We start from the raw sequence: 12,348 nt of genomic DNA on the forward strand, positions 1-12,348 counted from the left end.
GAAATTGTTACATGTTGCGTTTATTTTTGTTCAGTATATTTTGCTATGGGGGGCAAATTGCTGGGTTTTTCACACTACCTTCTGCACGTCCTGTGAGCATCATAGAAGGGAACAGAAGGCACGATCATGTTTCAGAGATTCTTAGCTTTCAGGAATGGTGTCATAATAACTTCTAGCCCAAACGGTTCAAATGCTAGAACAAAATTCATAGGAAGAAAAATAAATTCAACATTGGCTTCAGAAACCGCTAGAACCCTGTTTAACACAGCGAGTGTTTGATTCTTTCTGTTCTCTTCTAGCATTCCTTGCTGGCAAAGTACCAGGATGTTTTTGAATCTGAATTTAGAGAACTGAATTTCAAAACTTCATCTGAATGCATCTGAGAAGTTTAAAAGTGAGGTTACAAGTTTATCAACTTTCAAAGCAGAATTACTTTCCCATTGTTTCTCAACTGTAGTGTATGATACACCATTTTCTCTACTTTTATCCAATGTAAAAAATACAATTGCAAATTTTGCTGGATAAGATCGAATTGAGCCGGTCGGTCATATAATATATGTAACTTTGGTAAACTTCAAATGATAGTTTGTAAACTTGATACACATACAATGAATGCAATATTTACCATATTGAAACTGTGTATACAGTACCAGTCAAAAGTTTGGACACACCTACTCATTCCAGGGTTTTTCTTTATTTTTACTGTTTTCTACATTGTAGAATAATAGTGAAGACATCAAAACTATGAAATAACACATGGAATCATGTAGTAACCAAAAAAGTGTTAAACAAATCCAATTATATAAGATATTCTTCAAAGTAGCCACCCTTTGCCTTGATGACAGCTTTGCATGCTCTTGGCATTCTCTCAACCAGCTTCATGAGGTAGTCACCTGGAATGCATTTCAATTAACAGGTGTGCCTTGTTAAAACTGAATTTGTGGAATTTCTTTCCTTCTTAATGCATTTGAGCCAATCAGTTGTGTTGTGACAAGGTAGGGGTGGTATACAGAAGATTTGGTAAAAGACCAAGTCCATATAATGGCAAGAACAGCTCAAATAACCAAAGAGAAACGACAGTCCATCATTAATTTAAGAAATTAAGGTCAGTCAATCTGGAAAGTTTCCTCAAATGCAGTCGTAAACCATCAACCACTATGATGAAAATGGCTTTCATGAAGACCACCACAGGAAAGGAAGACCCAGAGTTACCTCTGCTGCAGAGGATAAGTTAATTATCGTTAACTGCACCTCAGATTGCAGCCAAAATAAATGCTTCACAGACACATCTCAACATCAACTGTTCAGAGGAGACTGCATTAATCAGGCCTTCATGTTTGAATTGCTGCAAAGAAACCACTACTGAAGGACACCAATAAGAAGATGAGACTTGCTTGGGCCAAGAAACACGAGCAATGGACATTAGACCAGTGGAAATCTGTCCTTTGGTCTGATGAGTCCAAATGTGAGATTTTTGGTTCCAACCGCCGTGACTTTGTGAGATACAGAGTAGGTGAATGGATGATCTCCGCATGTATGGTTCCCACTGTGAAGCATGGAGGATGCTTTACTGGTGACACTGTCAATGATTTATTTAGAATTCAAGGCACACTTAACCAGCATGGCTACCACAGCATTCTGCAGCGATACGCCATTCCATCTGGTTTGCTCTTAGTCCCACTATCATTGGGTTTTCAACAGGACAATGAACCAAAACACACCTCCAGGCTGTGTAAAGGCTATTTGACCAAGAAGGAGAGTGATGGAGTGCTGCATCAGATGACCCGGCCTCCACAATCACCCGACCTCAACCCAATTGAGATGGTTTGGGATGATTTGGATTGGAAGAGTTTCAGAGAAGCAGCCAACAAGTCCTCAGCATATCTGGGAACTCCTTCAAGACTGTTAGAAAAGCATTTCAGGCGACTACGTCATGAAGCTGGTTGAGAGAACGCCAAGAGTGCTCAAAGCTGTCATCGAGGCAAAGGGTGGCTACTTTGAAGAATCTCAAATATAAAACATATTTACATTTTGTAACACTTTTTTTTGGTTACTACATGATATCATATGTGTTATTTCATTAGTTTTGATGTCTTCACTATTATTCTACAATGTAGAACATAGTAAAAAATAAAAAACAACTCTGGAATGAGTTTGTGTGTCCAGACTTTTGACTGGTACTGTATTTGAAATATAGAATTTGAATTTTCTATTAAATTGAAATGGAATTCAATTTATTCAATTCAGTTTCAAATCATGAAATATAAGTTCATTTATGAATTCAAATTCAATATCTAAATACAAATTTAAAAAATACTGAATTCAAATATAGTTTATTTTGGCACTTAAATCGCTCCATAACTTTGACTCTTCTAAGCCTATTGAAGTGATTTTTGGTAAAATGTATTTTCAACAGGACTTTTCTTGCCTGTAGTCCATTTCTTCCCAAATAAGAAATGGCTTATTAATGTGTTTGAGTCTCTGGGTTAGTGCAAGCCTTTGTTCCCCAAACCCTAAAACGTGTTTTGAAAAGCAAATGAAATGGCTTCAGCATGAATTTTCACCCTTAGAATAGATGAAAGGCAGAACTTATATCAGCTCTAGTTACTCCTTCTTTTAACCTGAATGTACAGTGTGTTTTTAGAGAAAGAGCGAGAGAAGGAAGAAGAAAGGATTCGAGGGTTTTCAACTTTCACAGAGTTCACACAGATGGCTTACCATAAACAATACTGAACCTTCACATTTTCCAGATTTAAATGTGTGTGTGTATTCTTTTGATTAATTTTTCATCTAATAAAATGTCTCGCTAATTAAAACAGTGCTTTTAAAGTAAACTTTTAATTTGCCAGATGTTTTTTGACCTATAAGAGGGGAAGTGGGGTGAGAGGCGTGTGCGTGTGTGTGTGGTGAAGGCATGATTTGTTGCCTTACAGTACTTTCTCACATAGCGCACAGCCTTTTTCTTCAGCCACTCATGACTTATAATGTGAGAAAGAGAGTGAGGGAAAGACCTTGTATGTCTTCAATAGTTTTGTAATCGTTAGAGACAGAAAAGTGGTTGTGTTAGATGGAGAGTGACAGTCACACAGCTGACTAGAACTAGAACCTCCAGTAGAGTCTGACTGGAACCAGAACCAGTAACATCCAGTAGAGTCTGACTGGAACCAGAACCAGAACCACCCAGTAGAGTCTGACTGGAACCAGAACCATTCAGTAGAGTCTGACTGGAACCAGAACCATTCAGTAGAGTCTGTCTGGAACCAGAACCATTCAGTAGAGTCTGACTGGAACCAGATCTAGAATCATTCAGTAGAGTCTGACTGGAACCAGAACTAGAATCATTCATCCTTGTGATGCTATGTCTTATGCCATCTGGCCTGGAATGCAGGCCTGCTTTCTGTTAGCTCTCTTCTCGCTCTTTCTCTCTCTTTCTTTCTCTCTCTCCATGTCTCTGGCGTCGTTGTTGTTGTCTCTGTGTCTGTAAAGGCTCTAGCCACCCAGTCTCTGTGTCTGTATAGGCTCTAGCCACCCAGTCTCTGTGTCTGTAAAGGCTCTAGCCACCCAGTCTCTGTGTCTGTATAGGCTCTAGCCACCCAGTCTCTGTGTCTGTAAAGGCTCTAGCCACCCAGTCTCTGTGTCTGTATAGGCTCTAGCCACCCAGTCTCTGTGTCTGTAAAGGCCCTAGCTAACACTGATCAGCTGCTCGTATGGCTCCAAGGCATCGTCTAAATTAGCGCTTTGAGCCTAATGTATGAACATTTCTTTGGTTTTTACAAATAAAGTTATTATTATCAGCATGTTATTAAATCAGAAACTTTGGGTCGTCTCTGTGTGTGTGAGCCCAGCATTTGGTGCTGTGTGAAGTGGTGAAGGGAAAGGGAGGAGTGGCAGTGCTCTGGAGCCCCAGTGTATCACAACTCTCTCATTATGGGACCCCCTCTCCTTCTCTCCATCTCATCGTTTCTTCTCTGCCTTCCTTCTGCACCAAGCCGGCCATCCCTGTCTCCTCCACATCAGACTGGGTCTAGTGTTTGATGGGTGCTGGTGGCTACATAGCTAAAGGCTGCATTTACTTTTTTTGATGGAGCCAGCCCACACATTATATCAGCCAATCATGGCTAGCGGGAAGGTTGTTGTCTTTTTCTGTGGCTAAATCAACTAGGCTCGTAATTTAACAATTGTATTCGTATTTACAGATGGCATACAATTTTGTTATTAAGCACATGTTCCAGAAGGCATTTCTGCTAAAAAACGCATATTTATAAAAAAAATTAAAAAAGTTTACGTTCAGTTGTCTCTCCTGTGAAGTAGTGACGCGCAATATACGCCTAGTTTCCTGAATCGAGTCGCATATAGTATGAGAGGGACAAAGTAACTATTTGGACAACAAAGTACTATTCCATATCTATTTCACCACCTCCTCCTTATCCTTTCTTCCGCTTACTCTCTATATCCTGCCGTCCAGCTAATCTCATTCTCTCTTCATCACTATCCATTAGTGTAGTGGGAGGGTATACGCCATATACCCATTTATTTTCCAGTGGGAATTGAGTATACTCACTTCTTAATCCCCACTGATACGTATCAAAGTAGTGATAGTGGAGGTATACAGCGTATCACTGAATAGGGCTGATGGAACAGATCGGAATGTTTAGCTTAAAATGTTGATAAACTATTATTTCGGCACATTTTAGGCGCAGCAATGTACGCACGGTGGTAGGCCTACGCGTGAATGATCCTAAATGATGCAATTTCCGGGAAAACACTTCTAAAATGGGGGCGGTTTTATGGACAGAGATGGAAATATCCATTAGAGAGAGGGGGGATTTAAAGATGCAACAACTATCATGGGTTACTAATATGATTAGGATAATGTTTTTTGGCTGCTAGGCAATGAAAACCAATAGCCTAGAGCAGGAGAACTCATATGAGGAAGTCTATCAAAATAATTGCCTCCAAAATCCCTTCCTAGGGATTGTGGCTATAGACTACTTTGAAGCAAGGTAAGACATGCCTCAAAATATGAAGTAAAACGTCCAGGTTTCAAACAGAATATAGCGATGCTAATGATAGGTCTGCTTGTCTTCTGGTAGATGGAAAGGCTTTCCCAAAACCCTTCTCTATTAAACTGCCTACCTGTCAGAATGATATCATGATTATTTGCATCAATCAAGTGGCCATTTATTTTGCAATCTCCATCTCATGTGCTACAGAAACAGTGCAAACCAACCAACAGTTCTAGGTGCCTGCACACATGAAGTAAAGGGTAGAAAAAAAAAAACATTCTTAGATTTCTTTCCCAGACCTGAAAAGTGGTCTCCTGATGTGGTTTAAGCATTGTTGTGGACTTGGAACATACTTTTTTTGTTTGTTTTACTGTAAAAACAAAGTGTGACTGAGAGCGAAAACCTGAAAAAATGTAGAAAAATCTGAAACTGGTGAATTTCTGACTCAGTTGACAGCCTCATTTATCTATTTCAATAGTTGGCCTACTATTAGCCTACTTGCACAGTACCGCTTGGATTGGCCTGATTGTGAAAGACCAATGTGGGATTTATCATTTTAGAGTGTATGTCACTGTTTCTAATAGAATTTCTCACACAGGGCACCTTTCTTTCCCTGGGCTGGCTGTTTGGAAAATGTTGGGCAAAATTAGAGTATTCTCACTTCTCCAGACACCACTACATCACTGTCACTATCTGATTTCTCTCTTCTCTCCCTCTCTCTCCTCTCCTTCTCTCCCTTTCTGCTCGTCCTCTACCAATTTCACCGTAGGCAGTACTTCAGTCTCTTAGGGGTTTTGGAGAACTCGATCATGACTGTGTAATTGTTAACAGCAGTCAAAGAATCGCCCATCAAAACCAGCCCAAGTCCTTGCACTGTTTTTTCCTTTCTTAATTTTAGACTTATGGAGTGATTTCTGTTCGCCAACTGTACGTCCGTGCCCCCAAGACCAGCTTAACTACAGACTTCAAGAGAAAAACAACTCAAACATTTGCCACTCATCCATTTTGTTCCTCTCCCTCATCGTCCCACATCCGAGAATCTGACTGGAACCTTCTTTCCCTCTCTCTCTTTCTCTCCTTCACCATTCCATTCCTCTGCGCTCCCCACTAAACCCACTCTGCCCAGCCCTGGGTTGTATGTGTGTGAAACCACAGAGCCCACTGACTGACTGGCTGCCTTTCTCTTCAGGGCTCTTAGTCCTTCCCCAGTCTCCTTCCCTTCCTCTCTCTCTCCTTCATCTCACATCTTCTGTTTCCTCTCTTGTCCCACATCTTGTCTCTGATCTCCAGTCTTCTCTACTCACACACGCACGCACGCACACACACACACACACACACACACACACACACACACGTTTCTACTAATCTACAGTTGCTACTCACCAGTAGTCCTCGATCCATAGTGTTTCATGTTGCTCTTTTGCACTTTTGAATGGATTCAAGGCTCCAGTCATGAGGATGCACCATATAGTAGCTGTGATCAAAGTGAATAGCTGCAGAATGTTCACTCAGTTACTGTTGTCAGGTGAAAAGGTCAAAGGTGAAAGAGGAAAGTGTGACCTCCACACCACCACCAGCAGCTTTAGCAGCACCCTAACCAAGGCCTGGACTTAGGGCTTACCCTTCCAGCACTACCACATCTGAGAGGGCTTAGCATTAGATCAGTGCATCAGCACAGACTGCCTTACACTGTACAGTTGACAAGGGGCCGTATGTATCAAGCCTCTAGGATCAGGGGCCCCCCTCTCCATGTTGTCTTATTCATTGTGATCTAAATGGAAAAACTGATCCTCCTATTTTGCCCCAGCATTACAGGAAGACTGTTGTGGGGGTCTCTGCTGTGGGGGGCTCCACTGTGTGTCTATGAGACTGTGGCATGATGGCTAAGTCAAACTGGCAACGTGTGTTTGAGACACAACTCAATACACACAGTGAACATTTGCGATCTTAGGCTACTTGTTCTGTTTCAATGTATTTTCTCCTGTTTGGTGCCTACTGAACGGGCCCCCGGTGTTGTTTTCCTGTGTTGTCCAGTGAGGACTAGGTAGGACCTAGAATGGAGGATAGGGCTAGTGTTAGTTCTGAGATTATTTTTCACTCTGTGACTCTGATTTATACATGTTTGGTTTATTGGTTTATCGGAGACCCCCTCTGAAATATGCTTGTTAAAACCAGGGCCCCCGTAGAAGAATGTTAGTTTCTGAAGTGGCTCATATGTTGTCCATACATGCGCTCTCATGTAGCCACTGGAATGCCTTTCTTGTCCACATGTGGTTGGTATGATATGATACCATATGATCATGCTATGTACTCATTAGCTTTGAAGTTGTAGACACACTCAAACACTATATCAGGTTAGTCATTTATACTGTCAAATGTATCATTAGCCCACATGAAAAAAATACCAGTTTATTATAGAATACTACAGTACTTACTATAGAATTATATAGTAAACTGAAGTATACTGTAGAATGCTACACTACACACTGTAGTATCCCTCGATCATGTGTAGTACTTACTAAAGAATGTGGTAGTATACTGTAAAATACTATAGTAAATACTAAAGTATTATCTGCAAAAACACTACACTTTTTTAACTATAGTAAATACTACAGTATTTAATTAGCATGTATCCTGCCCATTCCCCTCCCCATATTGCAATTTGTGCCATAAGTGAGAAACCTACATGCCAAGTATAGACCATATTGTTTTCCCTACAGGTTATCGAACAGAGCAGAAGCTCTGAACTATCCATTCAGACCCCTGTCCTACCTACCTATATTATGGAACATTTAGTAGGTTTCCTAAACATTTAGTAGGTAAATACTGAAGTAATTTCTGCAAAAATACCACAGTAAATACTACAGTATAATACAATCCGCAAAAACACTACATTAATAACTATAGTATATAATAGTTTTTATTTTACTACAGTATTTATACTATAGTTAACTAAATACTACAGTATACTACAGTGAATACTACAGTAAAGTCGATAAAAAAAACCCCACAGTGAATACTTTTGAATGCATACGATAGTATACTGTAGTATTTTTTTAATGTGGGAGCCTACTGAACATTTTCTTTCCTCCCAGAATGTGTTATGTCAGCTTGCTACAGAAGAAGAGGACAGTGCAACACATATGTTAGTGAAACATATGGGCCTGCCACCAAAGGAATACAATGTAAAGGTTCTAAGAAAGGTATGAATGCTTGTTGATGTTCTTTCACATTTAATGAAGGATCTTATTTAAAAGGTCATATATTTCATAATATTTATTGACTGTGTTGTGTTGTGTAAGTGCGCACGCATATGTGTCTATGCATGTGTGTGTGTGTGTGTCTGTCTGTACTGTAACTTGTCCTTCTGGCTGGTCAGTTGGTGTGGTTGCTAGTGGAGGAGGTTGGGGAGAGCTGCAGCGGTTTGGCTGACCCTAACCAGAGGTACTGCGTCTGTTCCTCTTACTCTCCACCACATGCACTGTCCCAACTCTAGCTCTGTTCCGTTCCCCTGATGTGACCTCATTTCCCCCAGGTGTTCGTGTGACAGCGTTCTTGCTGCATCAGTGGCATGTGTCCCCCTGGTCACATGTCCTGAGACTGCTCCTCTCATTGGTGCGTTGCTGCAGCGGCCGGTGACCTGCGATAAGGCAGCCCTCAGCCAGGACTTCCTGGATGCTGTAAGCTCCGCCTACTCCAGGTAAGGACCGAGGGTGGGGAAACATTCTCCAGCGGCTTAAACCCTCAGTGTTTGGAGCTTTGAAGGAACCAGAGAGCTGGAAGTGTAGAAAACAAGAATGCTAGTGAATACAAACCCATCATGCAGTAGTCTCTCGAGACAGACTGGTTGCTTTCGGCAATGTACCAATGCTCCAGATTACACCTCTGTAGAAGTTCCGGCGTTAGTTGAGACAAGAGAGCGGAAATGGGGAGTGCGTCACCGGTAAGGTCACTGCCCTATGCGCTTGTTTGCCTAGCTAACGATGAGCACAATTCCCGCCCGCATTTATACCCCGCCTACCCAAACTTGTTGGGAGAGTTCTGTTTGAAGATCAACCTCCTGGGAACAAATGTTTTTCCCCTTTTAAAATGTCAGAGAGAAGCCGACATTCTCCCCAGACCTTGTGCCGTTGCCTAGCTTAAGTTGCTCCAAGGTCTGGGATATCCGATACTAATCATGCCGCGATGTCACACTCCCTGAGGTTTGAAAGAGTGTCACCACCAGGCCAACCACACTGCTTCATTCAGTACATCTTGTTGACTGACATCTCACTGACCTTCACTGTGAATGTGTGTGTGTGTGTGTGCGTGTTGCAGAAAGTGTGTGTCTCTGGAGGCCCAGGCAGTGGTGTCTCTGTGGTGCCATAACCTGGCCAGCCTAGAGGGGGCAGTGATGTCTCTACTGGACTCTGTGCTCTCCAACCCAGCCTGCATACCGCACAACCTAGAGAACACCATCACTCACTCACTACTGGTATGTATTTTGGAGTAGGCAGAAGTTACCTCTAACCAATGATACAGGGTCAGATATGTCCCCCCTCCCAAATGGTAAGTAGAGAATTAGGGGAAGAGTAATATGATCCTAGATCTGTGGCACAGGAGGTTGGTGGAATCTTAATTGGGTAGAACAGGCTCGTGGTAATGGCTGGAGCGGAATGGTATCAAATATATCAAACACATGGTTCCGGGCCATTATTCTGAGCCGTTCTCCCCTCAGCAGCCTCCTGTGATCTGTGGTCAGGGGCAAATTCTACCTCTACCGAGATGGAGAGTGATTGGGGCCCTACAGTGTACACTCAGGAAAGCACAGCATCTACAGTATAGGTGTACTTAAATCCTGCAGCTTTCTCCATCTCCCCCTTCTCATATCGAGTTAAATCTAAGCTGCTCATCAGGTATGTTGGGGAGAGGGGACTTCTGTAAACAATTCTGTCTCTCTGCACTGTGTGTGTTTATTTACACAAACTACTCCTTCGTCCATCCCTCACTCCATCCCTCTCTCCATCCTGCCTCGATCTGTTTATTTACTCTACCTCATCCGTCTGCTGATTGGCCTGTCGTTATCACGTTGGCGTTTTACACACACACACACACACGCGTCTTCGACTTTGTTTGTTTGAGTGCATCTGGTTGGCTGCGTCTTTCGTAACTTGTTAACAGCGAGGGAGGCTTAGATTGTGTTTCACCTAGCCTTTCTGTTTGTTTGGATCATGGAGACATGTAGTGTGTGTGTGTGTTTCCGTGTGTGTGTTTCCGTGTGTGTGTGCCCGTGTGGGTGTGCCCCTGCGCCCACGTGTTTGTTTGTACGTGTGAGTGTGTGAAAGGCTTAGGAGCTGACTGGCTCTCCTCTCTCCCTCAGTTGTTTAAACTGCAATCAAAAATGGGAAATAAAAATTTGTATCACATTCTTGTTTTGAGCTCTTTCTCCCTCTTCCTCCCCCAATAACAATACACAAGGCCTTCCTGGGCCCGGCTAGGCTGCCAACAACAGGATGTTTGGTGCGTGCTGTAATTGAACCTCCTTAAAGTGTTAGTGGAATGTATGGAGGAGGACGCTAAAAACCCATCTGTTTTCACTAGGGGAAACCATCATCCCTCAATCACACACACATGCACGCACACACACCTTTTATATGGCTCCAGGATTGTCATATTTGATCTCTCATTTGTTAAACTGAGCAGAGGAGAGGCGATGTACTGCATGAGAAATATGTATCACGATTGATGATGGGAGTCCGAGGATGGGATGTCCAGTGTATGGAGTAGGTCTTGGGTAGGATGATGCAATGACATAATATGAACACTAGAGGGGGCTAGTTACTTTTACAAAGACCACCTCCCATTCAGTATCTGCTACAAGTTTAGACACAGTTCTAGGATCAGCTCATCCTCTCTAAATCTTCCTCAACCATTGGTGGAATGGGAGGTAAAACTGACCGTAGATCAGTGGCTAGGGCAGTGTCACTACTCTTGCCTCTCTGCTTCCATGGTTGGAGCAGAGCATCAATTGGGCTGTCTCTAGCATTGGTCTCGCCAACCTTTTACCTTCCAACCTTTGTGTCCCAAATGGCACCCTATTCCCTATGTAGTGCACTGCTTTTGACCAGAGCCCAGGGGTGGGGGGGTGAGATGGAGGTTGGAGTGATGGTGGTAGTTTGAAATATGCAATCAGCATTTTCCCACAGATTATTTTGCTCTCTTTCTTTCTTTCTCCCTCCTTCCCTTCCTCTCTCATATAGGATCAAAGCCCAGGAGAGACATGTGGTCTTCCTACATGAAGGGTTATTGCTATGAGAGGAACAGAAGGTGGCATGTTTTTACTGCCTTCTAGCCCATGAGAGGGATTGGAGGGAGCATAATTAAGGTTGTTCTGGGGGTAAAGATGCATGGAGAGGACGCGAGGAGAGAGAGAGGCACGCATGTACAGTGCAGCTGTTGAATGTTTTCACAGGGGCGTTTTTAAAACGTGTTAAATCTAAAACACATGATGGCGCGCTGCATTAGGAGATGGAGAGAAAAGAGAGAGAGTAGAATATTGGTAAACTAATGGTAAGGAACAGCGTATGAAAATGGACAAGTGTCATTTTGATGAGGGTAGACGGCGCAACAGTGACACCAAGTGGTGTATGAGATGAATTGATCCATACAGGCGACTCCTGACATGTAACCATGTTTGTGTTTGTATGTGTTTCAGCCTAAAGCCTGCTCCCAGCACGGCTCCATATTCTTAATAGTGAACGACATCTTCAGGTGAGCCATTGGGACACTTCATTCACACAAGTGAATACAGTAGATATACAATATTCCTACTGTAAACAATTTGATTACTCACTGATGTGTATATGTGACCGACCACCCCGATTTTAGATGTATTTTTATTTATACATTGAATAAAAGTAGCGACTCAGAGCTACAAAATGGTAAATAATACACTGCAGTTTAGGAACAATGGGAAAGTAATTTAGCTTTGAAAGTTGATCAACTTGTAACCCCACTTTTGAGAAAATGGCCCTTGAATGTTTTTGTACACCTACTGAAGAGCTGTAAACTTCCCCAGACACATCTAGCTAAGTGGATGGGTCACTATTGTCTAGACATATTCATGAAATGCAATAGATGGCCGTAGTCACCACCAGACACACCTGGATTTGATAGGTCATGTAATCATCTGGAGAAGTGGAGTCTTCTTTTAAGACATGTAGCTAGCTAGCTAGCTAGCTAGATGAACAATGAACTGGAATCATCCCAACTCATACTACTACCAATACAAACATTGTCATAGCCGTAGTATGAATTTGCAGGTAGCTAAAGCTAACCAACTAGGCTCAATTTAGCTATCTAA

General features: G+C 42.3%; 1 protein-coding gene across 4 annotated transcripts in view; it reads left to right on the plus strand.

Annotated features, from left to right (window-relative positions):
- fancc (FA complementation group C) overlaps nucleotides 1-12,348 on the plus strand; it is a 42,165-nt gene that overhangs the window by 21,234 nt on the left and 8,583 nt on the right. For all 4 annotated transcript variants that reach the window (XM_021606437.3, XM_090237911.1, XM_090237912.1 and 1 more), the window contains 5 exons: nucleotides 8,102-8,209; nucleotides 8,386-8,450; nucleotides 8,542-8,706; nucleotides 9,324-9,480; nucleotides 11,701-11,756. In XM_021606437.3, the coding sequence (XP_021462112.3) occupies nucleotides 8,102-8,209; nucleotides 8,386-8,450; nucleotides 8,542-8,706; nucleotides 9,324-9,480; nucleotides 11,701-11,756 (551 nt within the window). The remainder of the gene's footprint in view (nucleotides 1-8,101; nucleotides 8,210-8,385; nucleotides 8,451-8,541; nucleotides 8,707-9,323; nucleotides 9,481-11,700; nucleotides 11,757-12,348) is intronic.

Source organism: Oncorhynchus mykiss, chromosome 6, assembly GCF_057628025.1.
Source record: "Oncorhynchus mykiss isolate SJ-2025 chromosome 6, ASM5762802v1, whole genome shotgun sequence".
Classification (NCBI taxonomy): domain Eukaryota; kingdom Metazoa; phylum Chordata; class Actinopteri; order Salmoniformes; family Salmonidae; genus Oncorhynchus; species Oncorhynchus mykiss.